At 39.1% G+C, this 27,331-nt stretch overlaps 1 protein-coding gene across 1 annotated transcript in view; it reads right to left on the minus strand.

Annotated features, from left to right (window-relative positions):
- The window catches only part of LOC124594870 (diacylglycerol kinase eta), a 563,158-nt gene that overhangs the window by 261,826 nt on the left and 274,001 nt on the right, over positions 1–27,331 (minus strand). The window contains exons 7-8 of the mRNA XM_047133339.1: positions 26,189–26,360; positions 13,097–13,199 (exon numbers count right to left, since the gene is read on the minus strand). Coding sequence (XP_046989295.1) covers positions 13,097–13,199; positions 26,189–26,360 — 275 coding nt within the window. The remainder of the gene's footprint in view (positions 1–13,096; positions 13,200–26,188; positions 26,361–27,331) is intronic.

A 27,331-nucleotide genomic window follows, 5' to 3' on the forward strand; every position in this document is an offset into this window, starting at 1 on the left:
CTTGGTCTCCCTCTACGATTTTTACCCTCCACGCTGCCCTCCAATGCTAAATTTGTGATCCCATGATGCCTCAAAACATGTCCTACCAACTGATCCCTTCTTCTAGTCAAGTTGTGCCACAAACTTCTCTTCTCCCCAATCCTATTCAATACCTCCTCATTAGTTACGTGATCTACCCACCTTATCTTCAGCATTCTTCTGTAGCACCACATTTCGAAAGCTTCTATTCTCTTCTTGTCCAAACTGGTTATCGTCCATGTTTCACTTCCATACATGGCTACACTCCATACAAATACTTTCAGAAACGACTTCCTGACACTTAAATCTATACTCGATGTTAACAAATTTCTCTTCTTCAGAAACGATTTCCTTGCCATTGCCAGTCTACATTTTATATCCTCTCTACTTCGACCATCATCAGTTATTTTACTCCCTAAATAGCAAAACTCCTTTACTACTTTAAGTGTCTCATTTCCTAATCTAATCCCCTCAGCATCACCCGATTTAATTTGACTACATTCCATTACCCTCGTTTTGCTTTTGTTGATGTTCATCTTATATCCTCCTTTCAAGACACTGTCCATTCCGTTCAACTGCTCTTCCAAGTCCTTTGCTGTATCTGACAGAATTACTATGTCGTCGGCGAACCTCAAAGTTTTTACTTCTTCTCCATGGATTTTAATACCTACTCCGAATTTTTCTTTTGTTTCCTTTACTGCTTGCTCAATATACAGATTGAATAACATCGGGGAGAGGCTACAACCCTGTCTCACTCCTTTCCAAACCACTGCTTCCCTTTCATGCCCCTCGACTCTTATAACTGCCATCTGGTTTCTGTACAAATTGTAAATAGCCTTTCGCTCCCTGTATTTTACCCCTGCCACCTTCAGAATTTGAAAGAGAGTATTCCAGTTAACGTTGTCAAAAGCTTTCTCTAAGGCTACAAATGCTAGAAATGTAGGTTTGCCTTTCCTTAATCTTTCTTCTAAGATAAGTCGTAAGGTTAGTACTGCCTCACGTGTTCCAACATTTCTACGGAATCCAAACTGATCTTCCCCGAGGACCGCTTCTACTAGTTTTTCCATTCGTCTGTAAAGAATTTGCATTAGTATTTTGCAGCTGTGACTTATTAAACTGATAGTTCGGTAATTTTCACATCTGTCAACACCTGCTTTCTTTGGGATTGGAATTATTATATTCTTCTTGAAGTCTGTGGGTATTTCGCCTGTCTCATACATCTTGCTCACCAGATGGTAGAGTTTTGTCACGACTGGCTCTCCCAAGGCCATAAGTAGTTCTAATGGAATGTTGTCTACTCCCAGGGCCTTGTTTCGACTCAGGTCTTTCAGTGCTCTGTCAAGCTCTTCACACAGTATCTTATCTCCCATTTCATCTTCATCTACATCCTCTTCCATTTCCATAATATTGTCCTCAAGTACATCGCCCTTGTATAAACCCTCTATATACTCCTTCCACCTTTCTACCTTCCCTTCTTTGCTTAGAACTGGGTTGCCATCTGAGCCCTTGATATTCATACAAGTGGTTCTCTTCTCTCCAAAGGTCTCTTTAATTTTCCTGTAGGCAGTATCTATCTTACCCCTAGTGAGACAAGCCTCTACATGCTTACATTTGTCCTCTAGCCATCCCTGCTTAGCCATTTTGCACTTCCTGTCGATCTCATTTTTGAGACGTTTGTATTCCTTTTTGCCTGCTTCATTTACTGCATTTTTATATTTTCTCCTTTCATTAATTAAATTCAATATTTCTTCTGTTACCCAAGGATTTCTATTAGCCCTCGTCTTTTTACCTACTTGATCCTCTGCTGCCTTCACTACTTCATCCCTCGGAGCTACCCATTCTTCTTCTACTGTATTTCTTTCCCCCATTCCTGTCAATTGTTCCCTTATGCTCTCCCTGAAACTCTGTACAACCTCTGGTTCTTTCAGTTTATCCAGGTCCCATCTCCTTAAATTCCCGCCTTTTTGCAGTTTCTTCAGTTTCAATCTGTAGTTCATAACCAATAGATTGTGGTCAGAATCCACATCTGCCCCTGGAAATGTCTTACAATTTAAAACCTGGTTCCTAAATCTCTGTCTTACCATTATGTAATCTATCTGATACCTTTTAGTATCTCCAGGATTCTTCCAGGTATACAACCTTCTTTCATGATTCTTGAACCAAGCGTTAGCTCTGATTAAGTTATGCTCTGTGCAAAATTCTACCAGGCAGCTTCCTCTTTCATTTCTTCCCCCCAATCCATATTCACCTACTATGTTTCCTTCTCTCCCTTTTCCTACTGACGAATTCCAGTCACCCATGACTATTAAATTTTCGTCTCCCTTCACTACCTGAATAATTTCTTTTATCTCGTCATACATTTCATCAATTTCTTCATCATCTGCAGAGCTAGTTGGCATATAAACTTGTACTACTGTAGTAGGCATGGGCTTTGTGTCTATCTTGGCCACAATAATGCGTTCACTATGCTGTTTGTAGTAGCTAACCCGCACTCCTATTTTTTTATTCATTATTAAACCTACTCCTGCATTACCCCTATTTGATTTTGTATTTATAACCCTGTAATCACCGTACCAAAAGTCTTGTTCCTCCTGCCACCGAACTTCACTAATTCTCACTATATCTAACTTTAACCTATCCATTTCCCTTTTTAAATTTTCTAACCTACCTGCCCGATTGAGGGATCTGACATTCCACGCTCCGATCCGTAGAATGCCAGTTTTCTTGAACCAAGTGTTAGCTATGATTAAGTTATGCTCTGTGCAAAATTCTACAAGGCAGCTTCCTCTTTCATTTCTTCCCCCCAATCCATATTCACCTACTATGTTTCCTTCTCTCCCTTTTCCTACTGATGAATTCCAGTCACCCATGACTATTAAATTTTCGTCTCCCTTCACTACTTGAATAATTTCTTTTATCTCGTCATACATTTCATCAATTTCTTCATCATCTGCAGAGCTAGTTGGCATATAAACTTGTACTACTGTAGTAGGCATGGGCTTTGTGTCTATCTTGGCCACAATAATGCGTTCACTATGCTGTTTGTAGTAGCTAACCCGCACTCCTATTTTTTTTATTCATTATTAAACCTACTCCTGCATTACCCCTATTTGATTTTGTATTTATAACCCTGTAATCACCCTACCAAAAGTCTTGTTCCTCCTGCCACCGAACTTCACTAATTCTCACTATATCTAACTTTAACCTATCCATTTCCCTTTTTAAATTTTCTAACCTACCTGCCCGATTGAGGGATCTGACATTCCACGCTCCGATCCGTAGAATGCCAGTTTTCTTGAACCAAGTGTTAGCTATGATTAAGTTATGCTCTGTGCAAAATTCTACAAGGCAGCTTCCTCTTTCATTTCTTCCCCCCAATCCATATTCACCTACTATGTTTCCTTCTCTCCCTTTTCCTACTGACGAATTCCAGTCACCCATGACTATTAAATTTTCGTCTCCCTTCACTACCTGAATAATTTCTTTTATCTCGTCATACATTTCATCAATTTCTTCATCATCTGCAGAGCTAGTTGGCATATAAACTTGTACTACTGTAGTAGGCATGGGCTTTGTGTCTATCTTGGCCACAATAATGCGTTCACTATGCTGTTTGTAGTAGCTAACCCGCACTCCTATTTTTTAATTCATTATTAAACCTACTCCTGCATTACCCCTATTTGATTTTGAATTTATAACCCTGTAATCACCCTACCAAAAGTCTTGTTCCTCCTGCCACCGAACTTCACTAATCCTCACTATATCTAACTTTAACCTATCCATTTCCCTTTTTAAATTTTCTAACCTACCTGCCCGATTGAGGGATCTGACATTCCATGCTCCGATCCGTAGAATGCCAGTTTTCTTTCTCCTGATAACGACGTCCTCTTGAGTAGTCCCCACCCGGAGATCCGAATGGGGGACTATTTTACCTCCGGAATATTTTACCCAAGAGGACGCCATCATCATTTAATCATACAGTAAAGCTGCATGTCCTCGGGAAAAATTACAGCTGTAGTTTCCCCTAGCTTTCAGCCGTTCGCAGTACCAGCACAGCAAGGCCGTTTTGGTTAATGTTACAAGGCCAGATCAGTCAATCATCCAGACTGTTGCCCCTGCAACTACTGAAAAGGCTGCTGCCCCTCTTCAGGAACCACATGTTTGTCTGGCCTCTCAACAGATACCCCTCCGTTGTGGTTGCACCTACGGTACGGCCATCTGTATCGCTGAGGCACACAAGCCTCCCCACCAACGGCAAGGTCCATGGTTCATGGGGGGGGCTAATTACACTACGTGTTTTAATTCAGATAGTCCATTACTGTGTAATAACTTTTATTTCATAAAAGATATTTTTAGTTTTGTTTCGAACCTTCCAATTGTGTCAATATCTTTTATATTTTGGGGTAATTTATTATATAATTTAACGGCATTGTACAACAAGCTCTGCTGAGTTTGAACTTTATTTTTCCTCTTTAGGTGCACATTGTATTGGTTTCTAGTTTATAGCTGTGTACTAAAGAATTTTTAACATGGCAGTCAACATTTTTTTTTACATACATAATACTTTGAAAAATGTATTCACAGGGGACAGTTAGGATTTCCAGCTTTTGGAAATGTTCAAGGCAGTGAGCCCTGGTTATTATACGAATTGGTCTTTTCTGTAATTTGAAAACTATTTGAATATTTTTACAGTTGACTCCCCAAAATATTATTCCATAGGTAATAACAGAGTGGATATAAGAAAAATATACAGATCTGACACATGTAGTATCACACACTGCAGTCAGAATTCTAAGAGCATAGCATGCAGTAGCGATTCTGTTACTATGTATTTTAATATGTTCTTCCCACTTTAACTGACTGTCAACATGCATACCAAGAAATTTTGTGTAGTCTACACATTCTATAGTTTCATCGTTTAACTTGCATTACTACCGATTTCATTTCTCTGTCAATGAACAAGACTAAAACTGGGAACCTGAAGATGTTCAAAGAAACGAAAATGGTTATAAAACAATAAATGTGAAAAAATGCTGCTGAGGTGGTTCTTATTAATCATTAACAAAAATAAAATCTTCTGGTGACAACCCATCACAGTAAATGTAAGAAAAAACGTTTTTTTACAGTAAGTGTTCCCCCACAAACAACTAAAATTAGTGATGCCATCACCAGATGAATATTGTAAAGCGTTAAAACTAATACACCACAATATTCAGTCTCTGGAAAATAAGTTCCCACAGTTCAAATTAGTGAATCTTGAACTAAACATTGATATTTTATGTGCAACTGAACACTGGTTAGACAAAGACCAGATTGTGTCAACTATGATTTCTGGATACAAACCTGGCAGTTATTATCACAGAAGTGGTAGCAAATGAGGTAGAACAGCTATTTCAGTGTTACTTAAAATTTACAGCAGTAGAAAAAAATCAAAGTTTGTTAGTGACAAAGACTTTTAACTATGTGTACTGTAGTTGATTTAGTGGAGTTTAATATCTCAGCTGCAACATTTTATAGATCTCCATGACTCTGGAAAACATTAACTACAAATTCCAAAAGGCTGCTTAATAATATTAATTATGACAGAGTGTGGTTATCTGTGGAGATTTAAATGCAGACAGAGATCCAAACCGCAGACATGAGTTGTTAAATATAGTTAGGTAGTCTTGGGTCTATACCAACAATCAGCTTTCCAAGTAGAATTACTCCTGAAAGTAAATTTGTAGTTAATCTTTTTTTATAAGACTGTGATTTTAACTGTAACAGCAACATTAGGAATATATGGTACAGTGATCATGAAGCTCAGCTTCCATCAATTAAACAGTGAAAGACAATGGTGATCAAAAACTAAAATATTTGAACAGAGAGAGTTCAGTGATGAAAACATCAGAGTATTTAATTTTGTGCTATCAAGGGAAACATGGGAGTATATCTTCAGTAAAGCTGAAGTAAATAGCATTTTCAATAGCTCCCACAATGTGCATCTGCAATATTTTCATATAGACTTCCAATGAGAATGAGGAGGATTAAGAGAGTTAAAAATAAGTTTTGGATATAAAAAAGCATTACTCAAGTATAAAGAAGATATTTTTCCAGTCTTTCAGCAAACCCAATAATACTACACTAGAATTTAGAAATTATTTGAAAAAATGTAACAAAATATTTAACAAGGTGATAAAAGAAGCCAAAAAACAGCAGTGATAAAATTTCAAGGTCATGAAACAAGAAAAAACTGTGTTGAAGGTTGTCAGATTAGAAACTGGCATAGAGCAGCCACATCAAAAAATATTTCTCTGGTAACAGAAAATAACAGACTCTCAGATTCAAGGAGTATAGTTCCTACGTTTAAGGTGTATTTTGGTAACATAGCAAGTCAGTTAATCCAAAATTACTATGCCAGTTGACTTGTGTGTCTTCCAAACTATTTAAATAATACTCTGAAGTCCATGTCCCTTCAAGAGGTCACACAAACAGGGAACTAATAATAAAGGAACTCAAAAACAAATATTTGTGTGGAGTGGATGGTCTGCCAGATTTTGTGCTTAAAAAATTCTCTAATTATTTAATGAAATCGTTAATGTACATAGCAAACACATTCAACTCAATAGAAAGTAGCCTTATGTAACTCCTCTATTACATACAAAAGAGACACTGATAACGTAAACAATTGTTGTTCAGTATCTCAACTCATTGTTTTCTCAAAAATAACTGAAAGAGCTTCCTGTAGTGGGCTTCAAAGCTACATTACAAAAAATTCATTATCAGCACCAAATTAGCATGTACTATATAGCAAATCCAGTCTACCTAAACAGCTGTGTATGAGTATTTAGAAGCTCTTTTTAAAGCACTGGATGACAGAGAAAGTGCTACTGGTATTTTTTCTAGATCTGTCAAAAGCATTTGATATAACTGACCATGACAGTCTCAGCCACAAATTAGCCCAAAAAATTGTTGGAATGATCCCAAATCTCTGGATAAGTTCTTACCTAGAACACATGCAGTAAATGATGATATTAAGGAATGATGACTCCAGAGAAAATGTCATTACAATAACAACAACACATTTAACCAATAAACTGACAATTAAGTATGGAGTCTAATTGTGCAATTGACTAGATTAAAGCAAAAAAATTGCATATGACACCAGCATTTTAATTACAGTCCAATTACTCACTGGTTCCAACACAGGAAGACAATAATTAAAAAAAAAAACATTTCCATGAATTTCCACTTTACCTCACTTTTACAAGAACACAGTGACAACACATTACCAAATTCAGTTACTGAATCTAAAGTTCTAGGAATACGTGTAAAAAATTATCTAAAAAGGGACAGTCACATGATCCCTCTCAAAACAAAGGTTTCAAAAGCTTGTTATACTCTTCATGTTCATATATAAGACAATACCTCTTTTATTGGTAAATTGTACAGCCCCTTTAAATAGAGATTTTCATGACCGCAACACAAGAATTAGGCAAAATTCCCACATTGTCGTGAAAAGATTGAAAATGAGAGGTGGGGTCCTACAAATGCAGTAAGCTTACAACAGCCTGTCATTTAGCATAAAGAGCATAAAAGAGCTGAGCAGTTTCAAAAGAAAATTGAAGGACCATATAATCTCTGGGTGTCGGCATGAGGTGCAGTAGTACTTGCACGCAAAGCCATAGGACAAATGTAAAAGTGAAGTTGGAAATAGAGTAAAATACTCTTTTTTCAAGTGGAAACAAATTTCTTGAAAAAAGGAAAAAGTAAAACAAAGTGTAATGCTAAAAGTACAGAAGAGAATATATATACTAACAAGGAATAGTCCAGTCAGACATGTCAAAAACTGCCCTGAAACTTTTTATACAGGAAGAATACAGTGAAAGAAATACACAGTTAAAATTTTAGCTGCAAAGACGCACAGTAAGTATTTTTTAAAAAATATTGAAAACTGACAAATTTGTAGCCCACCAGGCAGCCGGAGAAATGTATACCACTAACAGGGCTGTGGCATACTGTGCATACACAAATGGCAGTCGGATGTACTTGACTGATGGTGCATCAGTAAACAGATAACACAACACAATCCAATCATAATTGTAAAGTGAATTTTGATAAATGTTAACAATGGAGATAAAACTGAATTAATATTCATTGTATTTTCTTCATATGAGCATGCTAATAGCATCTGTCTGTTTCAGTAATGCAGACTCCAATTAATGTTCCCAGTCTTGCAAAGGCAATATATGAAGAACATGGTATGCAGTTGAAATCACCTAATTCTCCTGAAGACCTATATACATGTTATTTGTTAGTTAATTTCTTGGACTTTCATCTGAATGATGTCGACCTTTCATTAGAAACTGTGGGAACTTCAGAAGAAGTATGTCATGCCTTTGATGATTCTCCAAATTGTGAATTGTGATTTGAATGACAATTATTGTTCCAATAAGAGTCTGGAACAAGAATAACCTAGCCCAAAGAAAACATGAAGAGACATGAGTGACAGAGAATAGGCTGCGAATTTATGGTTAAATGAAGGAGGGAGAAAATGCTTAAAATTAAGCAGTGCGCAAAGCTGGTTTCATTTTGTGAAATATGGATGTAGCCTGTATAAATAGAAGACAGACTTACACGTACTAAAAAATATGCATCAAAATGTATTTGAAAGATTTAGAACTGCTTACAAGAGATACTGCATCATTACTGTGGGAGATCTACGAATTGCAGGTGAGATGAAAATTTTTGGTTTCCATGCTTCTTTGACCTGATTAAGCTGATTCAAGCATTTAACAGGCAGTACTATAGAGAAATTTGTAGCTTGCTTGCTTGAATACGAAGCTTCCTGTTATTCCCATATTCGCTGGGTACAAAGCTGATCAGTCAAATTTCGTGAAAGAACTGCAGGAAAATCACACTGTATCATTTCAGTCCTGGGTGGGAAGGGGGGGGTGGGGGGGGTGGGGGGGGGGGGTGAGAGAGGGAGTAAAAAGAAGAGGAAAAAAAAAGACAGAGCTAGTTGTGCAGATGACGAACCCTATGACACATTCGTATACTATAATGCCAGTGATAACTATTAGTAGTCTACTGTTCCTCTACCTTTATATTTGTTGTTGGCAAATTATGACCACAAATAAAAAGAAAGGAGTCTTTAGTTGCAAAATTCTTATAATGGACGTGTTAAAATTAGGAAAAATGGGAAAGAACAATTTAAAACATTTTATTCAGAAACACTGTTGATATAACTGGGGTTCCAACTGGAATAAGTAGTGTGGGTGAACATGCCGATAAGTAACTTTTTTGGCAATGAAAAACATTTTTCAGGGAATTGTTAGGCAATATAACATCTGATAACACTTTGTCATTCCCGTTTTATCATCGGAACAGTGTTCTCAAACTGGAGATATTTGTGCATTATCAGTCTGCGTCACCACGTTTTATGAATATTATCAACTATGACTGCTTTGAAGTGTGATATGCCAAACAATGGCATCCATCCCCAATTTGTCTACATAAAACTAGTAATTCTGTGCCTGAAGGCATTAATTTATCTTTTATCAGATGTTCCTGGTGTAAGGAGAATGTCTGTTTTCACATTTCAATAGACACTTTGCATTTTTGTGATATCTATAGGGAAACAACAAGGAACTGTTGCAGTGTTAGTAAATTCACATTATTCAAAATTATTATAAGAAATGTGATACAGTCATTATTACTGTGTAAGAAATATTTCACTTCTACAAATTAAAGCCTTGATTGATGGAAGTCGTTTGTAATGCAACATCAAACATGGCCTTAATTTATTTTCCTCTGCTAGTCACCTTTGTAAATACTACATCCAAAACAATTCACCTACCAATATGACCCACAAGTTTTTCAAAAAAATTTATTATATACAACTTCTTGGTACGGCTTAGTTGTTTAAAATTCACATATGTGCAGCCTGCATTTTTCCCCTATGCTCTCTTGTCAAGGCTGTTTTGGCTAATTTGTCAAGCTGTACACTAGGTAGGAAGTGCTGTAGAAACTGCTATTATCAGCAGTTTTCACTTGGCAAAAATGAGCACCTTCAACATTTTTTTAACAAGTACTTGCAGTGTGTCTTAACAGCTAAAATTTTCACAATGCATTTCTTTGGTGAATTCTTTCTATGTACAAAATTCCATGTAGGTTTTAACATTTCAGACTGGACCACTCCCTTGTAAGTGTATTTGGAGCAAATGTGATTTAAATGAGTTTTTACTATGTATAAATGTCCAAATTTTTCTGCATTTATGATCCAAAAATGTTAGTTTTCAGTTTGTATAAATACAGTAGTATTTTCAGCAGATGGCAAACACATAACTTTGTAGACTTCCTTATATATGCAAGACTGTTGTGAAAGTTAACAGGCTATTAGTATATATTGTCCTGTGTATACACTATTGTTTATCTGTAAACATAATTATTATGAAAAAATTGTTTTATGTATGAATGACAAATTTCTAAGAAATTTGCATATTCTGTATTAACTGGCAACATGACATATCTAATATCATCATACAATATGATTTATGGACAAAAAAATAAACTATACTGTACTACGTGATAAACCAAAGTTTAAACAGGCCGACAGTGATTCAGACATACACTCCTGGAAATTGAAATAAGAACACCGTGAATTCATTGTCCCAGGAAGGGGAAACTTTATTGACACATTCCTGGGGTCAGATACATCACATGATCACACTGACAGAACCACAGGCACATAGACACAGGCAACAGAGCATGCACAATGTCGGCACTAGTACAGTGTATATCCACCTTTCGCAGCAATGCAGGCTGCTATTCTCCCATGGAGACGATCGTAGAGATGCTGGATGTAGTCCTGTGGAACGGCTTGCCATGCCATTTCCACCTGGCGCCTCAGTTGGACCAGCGTTCGTGCTGGACGTGCAGACCACGTGAGACGACGCTTCATCCAGTCCCAAACATGCTCAATGGGGGACAGATCCAGAGATCTTGCTGGCCAGGGTAGTTGACTTACACCTTCTAGAGCACGTTGGGTGGCACGGGATACATGCGGACATGCATTGTCCTGTTGGAACAGCAAGTTCCCTTGCTGGTCTAGGAATGGTAGAACGATGGGTTCGATGACGGTTTGGATGTACCGTGCACTATTCAGTGTCCCCTCGACGATCACCAGTGGTGTACGGCCAGTGTAGGAGATCGCTCCCCACACCATGATGCCGGGTGTTGGCCCTGTGTGCCTCGGTCGTATGCAGTCCTGATTGTGGCGCTCACCTGCACGGCGCCAAACACGCATACGACCATCATTGGCACCAAGGCAGAAGCGACTCTCATCGCTGAAGACGACACGTCTCCATTCGTCCCTCCATTCACGCCTGTCGCGACACCACTGGAGGCGGGCTGCACGATGTTGGGGCGTGAGCGGGAGACGACCTAACGGTGTGCGGGACCGTAGCCCAGCTTCATGGAGACGGTTGCGAATGGTCCTCGCCGATACCCCAGGAGCAACAGTGTCCCTAATTTGCTGGGAAGTGGCGGTGCGGTCCCCTGCGGCACTGCGTAGGATCCTACGGTCTTGGCGTGCATCCGTGCGTCGCTGCGGTCCGGTCCCAGGTCGACGGGCACGTGCACCTTCCGCCGACCACTGGCGACAACATCGATGTACTGTGGAGACCTCACGCCCCACGTGTTGAGCAATTCGGCGGTACGTCCACCCGGCCTCCCGCATGCCCACTATACGCCCTCGCTCAAAGTCCGTCAACTGCACATACGGTTCACGTCCACGCTGTCGCGGCATGCTACCAATGTTAAAGACTGCGATGGAGCTCCGTATGCCACGGCAAACTGGCTGACACTGACGGCGGCGGTGCACAAATGCTGCGCAGCTAGCGCCATTCGACGGCCAACACCGCGGTTCCTGGTGTGTCCGCTGTGCCGTGCGTGTGATCATTGCTTCTACAGCCCTCTCGCAGTGTCCGGAGCAAGTATGGTGGGTCTGACACACCGGTGTCAATGTGTTCTTTTTTCCATTTCCAGGAGTGTATTATGCATACTTCCATTAATTATTTTGATATGGGTTAATCTTCTGGTAAGAACTCAGTCCTCAGCATGTAAGTCTTTAAGATGCAGAAAAAAGCTGTCTCTGCTATTTGAAATTTAAAGAAACTTGAAACATATAGATCACACTTCATCCAACTAAAAATAATGAACCTATCAAGCTACAACATACCCCAACTGTCCATAAAGTTTCTAGAGTTGATTAATAAAATACAGTAAAGTTAAGATGGTGATTGTAATGCTTCAGGTATTCTACATAGTCTCATCCCACTTGAGTACAATGCACAGAATGTTCATATTACTATGTGAAATTGGCATAAAAGTCCAGTTTTGGGATGTTGTTCAAATCCTGTGTCACCACACTGACCTGAATGTCAGTTATGTCATCAAAGTGTTAACCCTTCACGTGAATTTCCATGCTATGTCATTTTGTGGTAGGTTCACATTTGTAACACCAAGCCTCATCACCAATGATGATGCCATTGATCATGGGAGCTGTTGTAAGAGACATGTTGATTCAAGTATGGAAGGACATGGACTATCGACTAGATATTTGCCATGTCATGATGGGTGACAATATTGAGTCTTTGTAAGATATGTAAAAAAACTTTGATATACTACCTTACTTTTCGTATGTTAAGGATTCTAGTATCATTTCAGAAGGCCCATGAACATTCTTTAGAAAAGAGTGCATTCTTTTCTAGACACCTTGTATATATCTCAAAGCAACTTAGATAAAAATAAAGTTTCATAAACAGTCATGCTCATGAACAGTACAGTAAAAATACAAGTTCTAGGTATATTACACATTTTAGAGAGGTAGTCACATAACATTCAAATTTATGTTAATAAGATGATTAGCTGCAAGTAGTTATACTTACATTAGATTACAATGAAAAAGCATGAACATAAAATATTAGCAATGAAAATATTTTCCAGTATGTGATGAATTATATATTGCAGCCGTGCATAGCTTCTTTCTCCCTTAGTGCCACAATATTAAAACATGAGTTGTAAGTAAAGTGCTCACATGCATATCAAGACGGTCAATCTCTGACAGCACCCAGCCCACTGAACCATCACCACTGCACACCAGGATTCTGAATGGTTCAAAATGGCGAAAGAGACGCAGTCTGAAATGAACACCAAAGAACTGTTTTCCTTTCTGTATAATTCATTATACATTATGATAGTGCTAAAAGTACAAGCTTCAATTTAATCATTTATATGTATTAAGGGACAAAAATGATGGAAAGTATGATGTCAAAAAAATTTATTAAACCTAAATATAGAATAAAAACTGTCATTTTAAACTGAACGACAGAATGGTTCCTGAACCATCAAGTTACCTATCTCACAGAAGATACTAACATAACTAAATTCACTATACATGGAAACAGCATTACCAAAATATTTAAAAGATGGCTTTGAATGACTATTCACATTTTTCTAGTTATATCAACCTTCTTCCCAAGTATTTTATGAAGTCAAGCTATGTGTTAAAACACAGAAATGCTGACACTAAGCCAATAGCTTCAACACACACAAAAGCACAACAAATCATTGCATGCAAGCTGTCATTTGGAAAAAGATAAAGTTTATGAAGTATACAAACATTCAGTGAAATTGCAACAGTAATAAATATGAGGCATATTCCAAATCTAAGATTTGTGTGATCATAACAAAAATGAGCTCATGAGAAAAGATTTTTATTGAGTAACATTTTACTACACAACTGCTTTGCTTTTCCACATAATCACTGTTCACATCTATATACTTTCTGCTTATACTGTACCAGTTTCTTTAATGACTCTGCTGCCTGCGAATTGAGCCAGTTAGTAACTCAAATCTTGTGTTCATAATCATTTTGAAACTGTTGTACACCCAGCCACTTTTTCGAATGCAAGAAGACAAAATAGTCACTTGGAGTGAGGTCAGGACTGTACGAAAGCAGCTCAAAAAGTTCACAACGGACATTGTGAATATTTTCCTTGGTTTTGACAGCAGTGTGAGGGGGTGCATTGTCATGGAGGAGGATTATGCCAGATGGCAAGATAACCTTTTCATCCCAAAAAAACAGTATCCATTATTTTTCAATTCAAGAATGGAGATTGTTTAAACTTTTTTTGTTTGATTGAACTTGAATGGCACCACTGCATTGATTGTTGTTTCGATTCTGGACTTGTGTATGATATCCATGTCTTATCACCTGTAACAATGTGGGTAAGCAAATCATCTCCATCTTTTTTACAACACTCCAAAAACAGTCACGCACTACACATTCTTTGCCCTTTGTGCTGATCAAATGGTTCAAATGGGTTTGAGCACTATGCGACTTAACATCTGAGGTCACCAGTCCCCTAGAACTTACAGCTACTTAAACCTAACTAACCTAAGGACATCACACAATCCAGGTCCGAGGCAGGATTCAAACCTGTGACCATAGCAGTTGCGCGGTTTCAGACTGAAGTGCCTAGAACCACTCGGCCACCGCAGCCGGCTTTGTGCTGATCAGTGAGCATTTTAGAAACCAACCTCGCATACAGTTTTCTGATAGCCAACCTGTTCAACGACAAGCAACATTTTGGAATTCGTTAGCCAGACCACAAGTCATCAATTGCCGACTGCTTTGAAGTTTTTGGTTCACTTGATCACAATGTCATAAGCCTGAATAATGGGCCTGCCACCCCACTGTTCGTCATGAACATCTGTGTGCCCATTTTTAAATCCTCAACACCATTTTCAAACTAATCTGTCTTTCTTTACTCCAAGTCCATACACTAGATATAGCTTATGATGTATTTCAACAGCTGAAGATCCTTTTGCTACCAAAAATCTAATCACATTACACACTTCACAACTGGTGGGTCTTATGATTGTCTCAACCATTGTGATCTGCTCTCACTGATTGGCAAATGACTGTTGGAAATTTGTGATAAGTTCCTATGGGACCAAACCGCTGAGGTCATCCAATCCTAGGCTTACACACTACTTAACCTAACTTAAACTAACTTATGCTAAGGACAACACACACACCCATGCCCGAGGGAGGACTCAAACCTCCAACAGGGGGGAGCCTTGTGAACCGTAGGCAAGGCGCCTCAGACCATGCAGCTACCCCAGCGGTAATGATTACTGAATCAAATCAACACTGCAGTAGTTTCCTAAAGAGTTGGTAGACAATGCTGCATGTGTGAAGCTTCATTCAGGGCTACCAAGTTAATTAAATATCAGTTACTGGACTTTAGTTTTGGAATATGTCTCTTGTACATGTGACTAAAGTGAACTTTATACCATAATTTAACTAGTGACAATACAAAAATTATTAGGACTGCAAAACTGTACATGGCATTTGAATTTGAGAATACAACACTGTTTGAAGCCTCCATGTGCTGCAGTCAGAGCCTCTAAATATTTTGGAACCAGGTCAAGAAGAGTCTACACATGTTCCTGAAGATTGTGTCTTGATACAGTTTGTGTGAGAATCCACAAAATGTCAACAATGGTTTCTGGAGGGCTTTTAAGAACAAAATGCCAATCAGACATTTCGTAGGAAACACACAGTGCCCAATGAAGAAGGTTTGCACAGCCCGTATCACATGATCCCAAACTGCAAGATCAGACAGAATCAGCAGAGTGATGCCTGTGTTCACCTGTGTTACATTGCACACTGCCCCACCACTTGAGTCTGCATGTGCTTACCTCTCTGAAAGCAATTAGAGGTGACCTCTTCAATCTATGTACAGTAAAACTACAGAACCAATTAACTTTATATTAAACAGAGTGTCTTACGTACTGAGATGTTGTTTACTGTTTTCAACCACCTAATATATATTAGATATATGGGATGAAATCCTTAATAAGGTTAATAAATACAGGATATATATGTGGACAAGGAAAAAAATTCCCAGGTTTCCCGGTTAAAAATACACTTTCTCCCAGGTGAAAATAGATATTTTCTGTGTTAAGTGACAGTATATTTTTTCTTTGAACAGTAAAACTTAGCAATCCTTTGAATGGTTATGGTTTTATACACTGGTGTAGAATTTCCTGGCACTTTAGAAAACATGTTTTGGAAAGATCTTTGACGTGCAGGAACATGTACACTACGAAAGCATAAATTCGATTTTCACCAAACACTGCATGTTACGTTACGAAACATTGAAATTGAGATTGCGATGTGCTTTTGTAAGCCTGTCATAGCTCATGTCACGTGATCTCGCCACCCGATGTCAGCGGATATTCAGAGCATAGAACACGTGATGTAATCAGCCAATAGCAACATCACTGTTCAGTAGTGGGAACACAGAAATGGGAAGAGTTAATAGTTGAAATTAATATACAAAATGTTGCTACAAGAAAAAGAAAGCTTTCACATAATAAGATTAATAAGCCGCAAGAGAAGCTAAGCTTTCACTTATAAAGTTGATCTTTTTTGCTCGTGTTACACTTTAAGGTGCATAACATAAATGTGACAGTAAAACTTTTAATGATGGCATAATTGTACGATCTTCTGGGCCTAAAATTTCTCTAAATGGTCATCCCCAAAGAGCTGATTTTTAAATAAGAGTCAAATGCTCTGTGATTTAAGAAATTCATTTTACATTCTTGCACATAGTTCGTTTTGAGTAAAAGGAAATTTATTTTGAAAGTAACGCTTTTCAAACCATTCGCAATATTTTCCAACGACCTGTTAGAAATAGGTTCATTTCAGCAGTTGCCAGAGAGCGCCAGGCAACAGGCATCACAGCGCTTGCACAGCTACGATGACATAGGAAGCGTGTATGTTCGTACATGTAAAACATTTAAAGATCTTTCTTTATGTCATAAAAGAAACAAGACATTAGAGGATACTCCAAGAGCACCGGAATTTCATGAACCATACTAAAATGCATAATTCAGCTTAAAGTACATATCCATATGTCCACATTTGGATGTGCATTTTCTTGGAGTACCAGTACTGTATTATATCATGTTTGGTTCTTTATTATGGCATAATGCCACACGTGCGAGAAGATGAAAATGTACACTTGAAATGCAACAAACACTTGAAAGTAGCCAATAGTGTGGTATTAAACACTTCATTTCAAATAAACTGACTGCCTTACCAGAAAAGATTAATAAATGCCAAATTTCTTTAGCAAACTGACAAAAATAACTTCACTGTTCCGCAAGGCGATTAATACTTGACTGTCAGAAAGGTGACAAGAGACAAGCAAGAGAGTATACATTTTTTCAATCCTTAAGTCCTGGCATTTTTTCCTCTCTAATCTTGCTACAGCTTTACATGGCACACTTTTATTTCTGAGAAAGAATCTATTACCTCATCAAAGATCGTCACACACTTTGCTGCATGAAAAAACAAAATGTCATTGTCTAATACTGAAAAAGCTGTTAATACAAATAGTACCCAAGACTGGTGTGGTTTCTCAATCTGATTATGTGTATTTTGTCACTGTCTGCTAGATAAAATGAAATAGACCTGCCTCCTAGCGCAGCAATTGTAACACGCACCAAACAAACGACACTGTTTTGGCACAAATGGTCATTTTTATAACACAACAGAATATAATTCATGAAGTACCAATATCAAATGCCTATTAGGCCTACTACAAGCAAAAAGCTTTTCGTTAGGAAATAGTTTCATATTTCATTCAAATGCTCCAGCTTCTCAAGCATGAGATCGGAAAGCAGTAGTACAAATTTTTATATAAGTTTGGAATCGACATATTCTTCCATAATTTCTGTGATGTCCCTATTTCTTTTCCTCCCTTATTCTAATAAACAATCTTTTCATCACTAATTCTGTAACTATTTCTGCCATTGTCAAAACTCATTCTCTAGTTAACTTCACTAACCTGCCACAATCACCAGTTTAGTTATTCTGCATTTATTCTCTGGTTAGGTGTTATTACGTGTCCATACAATGTGTTTTCCATGCTACTCCAAGAATAGAACTTAAGCAGCTGCTAGCCAGGAACTGTAAAACTGGCCCTTACTAGTATAGCAGTCTGGCCAAAAATTTTCTGTCAAAATTTGATCTTCTTGGATACTTGGATACACCGAGAATATAATACGTAATCTGTTTTACCTGTTACCACTGTTAGTCATTTATTTCCACTCTAGTCTGAATCTATGTATTTCACTAATAATTAGAACAATGGTGATTTTGCATACCCAATCAACCACATAAAAAAACAGCATTCGGGTTTATTTGGCTCAGCTCGTGTAGACCCATCCCCTTTTGTCTGCAGGAAAGATTTTTACTTCTTGATGTGCCGGGGTTTCCCCTGGCAGACACATCATGTAAACTGTGCAAGCATTCAAAAATCAGCTTATGGTTCATTCAGAAATCAACTTAGAATATGTTCAAAAACCAACAGGGCTGCATATCAAAATCATATGGCCATTACAAATGTCTGCTTGTGTCTGTGTATGTGCGGATGGATATATATGTGTGTGTGCGAGTGTATACCTGTCCTTTTTCCCCCCTAAGGTAAGTCTTTCCGCTCCCGGGATTGGAATGACTCCTTACCCTCTCCCTTAAAACCCACATCCTTTCATCTTTCCCTCTCCTTCCCTCTTTCCTGATGAAGCAACCGTTTGTTGTGAAAGCTTGAATTTTGTGTGTATGATTGTGTGTCTATCGACCTGCCAGTGCTTTTGTTTGGTAAGTCTCATCATCTTTGTTTTTAGATATATTTTTCTCATATGAATAATCGATAGATCAACATGTGGTGCAGGAAGCTAGACGCTTTGTGAAATAAGTTTTTTTCCTCAAGAATATGAATTTCACCCCCCCCCCCCCCCCCCTCCTGAAACTGCTGCCCAGGGCAGATACCCCAGTTTGCCCCCTAGATCCGAGCCTGTTGCTCTAGCATGAATCTGGCAGCTTGCTGTTACTGCTGACACAGCTAACAGCCGCACTTCTGTAGCCAGACGTGGGAGAAGGTACTCATATGCGACTCAACTGTGCACGCGCACGACCCTGCTTGCAACTGCTCAAACGAATCTAATGTAAACAGTTGTGACATAACGCTCATTGGAGGCAATTTGTTGTTATGAAGCATTGCATAGTCTTCCTAAAGCCTTTGACACATTTTGCTGTTGGCAGGCGCTTGCATGAGCACAGTGTTTTGTTGTTGTATATGGCGGATTTCCTTTGCAACTTAAGATTTTTTTTATCTTGTTCATGTTTTATTGATGCAGTATTATTCTGTAGCAGTGAGATACAGTAATATCCTTTGTTACAGTATTGTTACAGTACTCTTATCAGTCAAAATGACAATGAAATATTCCCAGAATTCTAAAAAATTCACGGGTTTTTCCCGGATGAAAAAATTCCTGGATTTTTCTCGGATCTCCCGGGTCGTATACACCCTGAAATAATAAATGTCCCCCAACATGCACATTAGTTCCCAAAAATTACAGTTTGTAATTAACAGTTACACTGAGAAATTCTCCTTCTAGTGTGTCAACAATTACAAAAGGGATAGACTGCTACTCGCCATAAAGATGACACTTTGAGATGAAGACAGGCACAACAAAAAGACTTTTACATACTAATCTTTTGACCAAAGCATTATTCAGTAAAGTAAGCAGGCACACCTCACACATAAATGACTGTTATCTCTGGCCACTCTAATTGGACTGACACTGTAGCGATGAACAACAGCAGCAATTGGGAGTGTAGCAGGGAAGGTGGAGGGGCAGGAGAGTACAAGTGGAGAGAGAGAGAAGAGTAATGTCTTGGTGGCAGGTGCAGCTCTGCTGCAATCATTGCATCACCCCTACCACTCCTGCACTCCATGCTTCCTAAAGTCCCTAAATCCAACCAGCCAGGATGCTCCCTTGTGGCTAGTTAATGCTCCCCCACTAATAGAATCACTACTTTTGTAGCCTATTACCTACAACCTACCCTCCTACATAAAAGACACCAACCATTTCCTCCACCAACTCTCCACAGTTCCAGTTCCTTTACTACACAGTGCCCTGTTTATCACTATTGATGCCACTTTCCTTTACACTAACATCCCTACTGCCCATGGCCTTGCCACTATCGAACACGACCTTTCCCACCATCCGATGGATCCCAAACCTACAACTTCCTTCTCGGTCACTGTGACCAACTACATCCTAACTCACAGTTACTTCTCCTTTAAAAGCATCACCTACAAACAAATCCAGGGTCCAGCAATGGGGAGCCATATGGCACCATCCTATTCCAACCTATCCATGAGCCATCTAGAGGAATCTTTTCTAACCACCCAGAATCCCAAACACCTCACCTGGTTCAGATTCACTAATGACATCTTTGTGATCTGGATTGAGGGTGAGCACATGACATTGACATTCCTCCAGTACCTCAACACCTTCTACCTAATTTACTTCACCTGGTCCACCTCAACCCGACATGCCACCTTCTTCGTTGTTGACGTCCACCGACATGGTGGCTGGATAAGTACCTCTGCCCATATCAAACATACCAACCACCAGCAATACCTCCACTTTGACAGCTGCCACCCATTCCATACCAAGAAGTCCCTTTCATACAGTCTAGGCACCCGTGGCCATCGCATCTGTAGTGACAAGCAGTCCTCCTTGAAATACACCAAGGGTCTCACTGAGGCCTAAGGAGACTGTAATAAACGTCTGCTCCTAACCACTTGCCTCACGGCAGATATCCCTCTAATAGACTTAGATGCAAGACCTGTCCCAAACATGCTCCCACTACCACGTGCTCCAGTCTGGTCACAAGCATCATCTATCCCATCAGAGGCAAGGCTACCTGTGAAAACAGTCATGCTAAGCTGCAACCACTGTGCTGTATTCTAAGTGAGCATGACAATCAACAAGCTGTCTGTCAGCATGAAGGGCCACTGACAAACGGTGGCCAAGAAACAACTGGAACACTCAGTTGCTGAGCATGCTGCCCAACACAATGTTCTTCATTTTAAGAAGTGCCTAAGAACTCTCCCTGCAATATATCCTACATTCCCGTAACCCTCCTGGTCACAACCCATTAGCCATTGTCCTTCAACCACCTATCCCCTTTCCTGTTACCTCTCCAACACTACACAGCTCTCTGTTCCCTACCCTCTCTTCCCCTCATCCCTGTATGTTCCCACAAGCAGCACTTTACCCTACCCTATACTCCCCCCCTCCCTCCTGACCCAGTCTCCTCCTTACCATCACCACACCGACTGCTTCTCCCATCAAGCGCAGCTACTCGCAGTCTGGCCTCGGCAGCCAGACAGTGGTCACATGTGTGTGAGTCACATTTGCGTGAGTGTGTGTATGTTGTCTAATTTGGAAGAAGGCCTTTTTGGCTAAAATCTGCCTTGTTTGACAGTCTTTTTGCAGTGCCTATTTGCAATCCAACATCTGCGCTATATGGTGTGTAGCAGTCTATCCTTTTGATAATAATGTCAATGGAAATATTAAGTTTAACAACACAAGTTATAACTGAGTCGGGTGTTAAGCATTAGGCTGGTAACTAAACAGGATTTGTAACTTAGCTTTCAGTCAATGTCCTTCACAGTACAGTGTGTGCACACGTGTGTGTGTGTGTGTGTGTGTGTGTGTGTGTGTGTGTGTTAGCTGTGAAGAAGAACAATGTCCAAAAGTTAAACTATGATTTCCAAATGTTGCTTCTGTGCCTGCCTATTGCTCAACAGCTCATCAGCTACACGAGGCCTGGTTATCTTTACTCTTTCCAATGCCTGTATTCCACCTAGGACTTCCCAGTATCACATTTAATAACGTTCTATTATCATGGGATATAACTGCTAGGTTTCCAATGATTTTTAGGGTTCTCTGCCTCAATCTGTAAGAAGGTAACCCTTACAGGATCACTTTATTGTCTGTCAACCTGTCTGGCTGTCCAACTGTTAAGAACCCTTTTTCTTAGGAATGGGCAGATTTATCAAGTTTAAATTTATTTCACATGCTAAGGTCTATGGTCCCTTGACGGCATACAAATTGTAAGCTTCTAAGTCAATGCAATCAAAAGACACGAGCATTTATATAACATATTTTGACCCTCAAAAACTTACTCATCAAAATGTGTAGGGTGCTTCCCATTGACCTACAACCATGAAATTCGACAAGAAGAAAGCTTTCACAGTACAAGTACAGTAAAAAATCTGAAACTTGTAAAATTTTGATTATATCACATAAAAAATATTTTGTTGAGATTCTCGATTCCTAGGATGGAAGGACTGTATACATTACGGTGACAAAAGTCATGGGATGCTTCTCAAAATCATGTCAGACCTACTGTTGCCCAGTATAGTGCAGCAAGCTGATGTGAGATAGACTCAAGTTGTAGAAAGTACTGTGCAGAAATATTCAGCCATGTTGTCTCTATAGCTGTCCATAATTGCCAAAGTGTTGTCAAGGCAGGATTTTGTGCACGAACTGAACTCTCAATTATGTCTCATAAATGCTCGATGGGATTCGTGTTGGGCGATCTGGGTGGCCAAATAATTTGGTCATGTTGCCCAGAATGTTCTTCAAAACAATTGCGAACAGTTGTGGCCCAGTGGCATGGCACACTATCATTCATAAAAATTCCATTGTTGTTTGGGAACTTGAAGTCCATGAATGGCTGTGAGTCATCTTCAAAGTAGCCAAAACTAACCATTTCCAGTCAATGATCGGTTCACTTGGACCAGAGGACACAGTCCATTCCATGTACGAGGGTGGTTCCTTAAGTATCCAACCCAACTATTTTGGAAAAAAATGTATTTATTTTTCAGCATAATCTCCTTTCAGCTCTATACACTTTTCCTAGTGATGTTCAATAAGTTTGATACCCTTTTTATAATGAGAACTGTCTAACTCCTCAAAATAGCCATTAACTGCTGACGTCATGTCTTCATTTGTTGAAAATCTTCAACCACCAAGCCATTTTTTCAAGTTTGGAACAGAAAATAATCTGAGGGGGCTAAATCTGGTGAATAGGGTGCATGAGGTAGCAGTTCAAACTTTAATTCATTAATTTTGGCCATTGCAATAATGGCTTGATTTCTTTGCCCAAACGTTGCAATAAGTTCACATAATACTTGCCATTGATTGTTTTTCCTTTTTCAAGATAGTCAATGAAAATTATCCCACACGCATCCCAAAAAACCGAAGCCATGACCTTGCTAGCAGATGAAATCGTTTTCACCTTCTTTGGAGTCAATTCTCCAATTTGTGTCCATTGTTTTGATTGTTCTTTTGTCAATGAAAATTATCCCACACGCATCCCAAAAAACCGACGCCATGACCTTGCCAGCAGATGAAATCGTTTTCACCTTCTTTGGAGTCAATTCTCCAATTTGTGTCCATTGTTTTGATTGTTCTTTTGTCTCGGGAGTGAAGTGGTGGACCCATGTTTCATCCATTGTTATGAAATGGCACAAAAAATCAGCTTTGTTCCAGTGAAACTTCACTAAACACTCAATGGAAACATCTTCACGACACTGTTTTTGCTAGAGTATGAGCAAACGTGGCACGAGCCTTGCACACAATTTAATCATGTCCAAATTTTCAGATAATATGCGATGTAATGCACTTTTGAAATGCCTACTATGTTTACTAACTCATGCACTTTTAGTCGACGATCATCCAGTACCACTTTGTGGATTTTCTTCACCATTTCTGGAGTCATCACCTCATTTGGTCGACCACTGTGATGCTCGTCTTGGCAGCTTGTATGGTCTCGTCTAAACTCAGCTACCCAATATTTTACTATTGACAATGAAGGAGCAGACTCTCCCAAAGTAGAGTCTAGCTCAGCTTTAATTTTAGTTGTGCTGAGGCCTTAAAAAAAAAAAAAAAAAAATATTGTGTCACGTAACAATGACCAATTTTCTCCATTTTCACAAGTTCACTCACAACGTTCACTATTGATGGCTGCGAAACAAATACTAAACAATGTGGCATCTTCAAACTTAAAACATATGCTTCATAGATCGTATACTTTCTAACCGAGAGATATTTTTCAACAATAACTGCCATCTCTCAGGCAGGCCAGGTACTTATGGCACCACCCTCGTAAAGACAGCCCACACTATTATGAAGCCAACACCAACTCACAGTGCCTTGTCGACTACTTGGGTCGATGGCTTTGTGTAGTGTGTGCCATGCTCAAAACCCTACCATCATCTGTTACCTCCTGAAATTGAGACTCATCTGACCAGACCACAGTTTCCCAGTTGTCTAGCGTCCAACCAATATAGTCACAAGGAGAGGCTCTGTGGGCACTGTCATGATGTTAACAATGGCATTCACATTGTTTGTCTGCTGCATAGCCCGTTAACACCAAATATTGCCACACTGTCCTAACGAATATGTTTGTCATATGTCCCACATTGATTTGTGCGATTATTTCACTCAGTGTTGTTGGTCTGTTAGCACTGACAAGTCTGTCTAAATGCCGCTGCTCTTGGTCATTAAGTGAAGGCCGTCAGCCACTGTGTTGTCCAGGCTGAGAGGTAATGCCAGAAAACTGTTTTTTTTTCGACACTCTCTTGACACTGTGGATCTCGGAATATTTAAATCCCTAACAATTTCCGAAATGGAATGTCCCATGCATATAACTCCAACCATTCTGCACTCAAAGTCTGTTAATTATGGATGTGGGGCCGTAATCACATTGGAAACCTTTCCATTTGAATCACCTAAGTGCAATGGCAGCTCTGCTAATGCACTGACCTTTTAGATTTTGTGTATGCAGTACCACCACCATCTGTATATGTGCATATCGCTAGACCATGACTTCATATCTCATGACTTTAGTCACCTCAGAGAGAGAGAGAGAGAGAGAGAGAGAGAGAGAGAGAGAGAGAGAGAGAGTGTGTGTGTGTGTGTGTGTGTGTGTGTGTGTGTGCGCGCATGCGTGCGTGCTTGTGCATGTACGCTTATGAAACCATTAATGTGTGAGTCCCACTTGCACCTGGCCAATTTTTTTTCATATTCATAACTCACAAATCTCCTTGCGTCACAAAGTTCTGGACAAAGAAATTTGGAAATACTTTTCAACTTATTCCTTGCAACCTCCTTAGATCTTTGTTTATATGCCTTTACTCACTGTTCAACCCGTCCCCCCCCTGTCTCTCTCTCTGTGCCCACTATAGCTGTAAACCATAAAGCAATACAGCCACACAGGAAATGGAGGCAACAAAATAACATGAACGATAACTTCTAAATAATTTCTAGCACTATACCTCACTAGCAGGAATACATAAGAAATGCACAAAAGATTGTACTGAGGCACTACAGGAGCTAATTATTACTCTGAAAGCAGAGGCCTCTGACTTTAAAATAATATTTTTTATTTCTGGTTACAATCAGTTGTTACTTCTGTTCTGATGTGAGTTTCCTGTTGAGTTGTCCTAGTAACAAAACTTTTCATTTTCCTCTTGTCTTGCTCTTTAATTCCCAATGATGAAAAATGATTCTCATGCAATTCCCTAGATTTAAAATAATGATGTGATTTTAGTGGGTTCAACCGTGGATTTTTGGTGAATAGATGTATATCGTATATTACTTATGTATATTGTATTACCTAAGTGAAACACTTTTTTAGCCTCGTTTCACAAACTTTTTTATTACTACGTGACATAAGTATCAAGTTATAAGCCCAGTTTTTAGTACCCACAATAATAAAGTTTGTGAAACATATATATATATACTTTTTTTTTTTTTTTTTTTTTGCATGTAATGTCTCGAACTAATATGTTATGAAGTTGGTTGCACAGAATATCTTTTATGAGAGCGCAGTATCAATGAGACAAGATGTACACTGATACAATATATACACTGCTCTTAGAGAAACCAAAACATGCTATTTGATAGAATTTTGTATCTAAAGGAAAGGTACAACAGCAATTTTTTTGTCACAATATTCCATCAAGATTGTAATTTTAATTTCTTTAGTAAGTAATTTTGGCTACTGTCATCATCAGATTCTGTTAAAACACAAAATGACAACAGGTCATTAGAAACAAACTAAATAATTTTTATTATTCTGATTTTTATGGCTTCAGCTGCCAAGAATTGCATTATTTAGTAGTTATGCCAAACTATATTTTGTTTTTTCAAACTGCCCTGATCAGTATTGGTCAGTGCTTACCCAAGACGAGGACCTCCATGAATGAGATCAAACACCTGGGCAGGATTCAGCAGTTGTTTGAAGCGGCGCAAGAATTTCACTCCTTGATTATCCCCTGATTTAGAATTGACAAAGACGAGTAGTGGTGAACAGCCTTGGGGCCTTACAGCATCCCAAACTTCATCACTCCCCGCTGTAATGAAACAATGTTAAAGAGTATAGTAATTTTTTGTTCCTGTATTAATGATATATGAATGACACAAAGCAGAAACAGAACAACACATGGAAATTAAACGATTTTTTCTCTTGAATGCAATTTTCTTAATGGAGAACCACTTATACAAACCGTAAACATACATGTCACGTTAATTAACACTGCAAACCTTATTTTGATATAAGATCTCACAAAGAAGCATACTCACCAATCTATAGCAGAGCTTAAGTAAACAAAAAACTTCATGACTGAACAGTGTGTTGCTATTGATGCAGCAAAACAAAACAAATTAACCTAATGGTACAGTCAATAAGGAGTCTACTTACACAATAACCATATAAAAAAAATCAGGTCCCATGTGCACGCATGTGTGCAGGCCCCCCCACACACACACACACACTGCATTTATTGTTTTAGACAATTTGGCACAGTATCAGGGTTCCATAACTCAATTGGTAAAAATGCAATCCTTATAGGAACACCCTGTTATCCTTCCATGTAGGCTTTCACGGCCGGCGTCTTTATCAGTAAACTCTTCCGGGCTAAGTTGCCGTGGTCGATCTGTAGAACTTCTTCTCCCTGACGTTTCGTTCTCAACTACGGAGAACATCTTCCGAGGTGAGTCGACGACTGGCTGCTAGGAGCTGGGGCCGCCGCTTATATAGAGATCGTAGGGGGCGCCACCACACGTCACATGGCGTCGATGTGCAGCTATCTCTGGCTATCGTCTGTTCTCTCGATTGCAGGCAATCGATTGTCACGTGATTGATGCAACGTCGACCGCCATATCTTATCCAATTTTAATCCTTCTTCTTTACGATTAAAATTGTATTGATGTTTGTGGATTTCAATTGCCTCTCTATACATACGTGTATAATAGTGCGACGTCCTCGCTAGCACGCTTGTTTCATCAAATTTTATGTCGTGATCTCCATCCTTAAAAACATGTT

Source organism: Schistocerca americana, chromosome 2 (genome assembly GCF_021461395.2).
Source record: "Schistocerca americana isolate TAMUIC-IGC-003095 chromosome 2, iqSchAmer2.1, whole genome shotgun sequence".
NCBI lineage: Eukaryota > Metazoa > Arthropoda > Insecta > Orthoptera > Acrididae > Schistocerca > Schistocerca americana.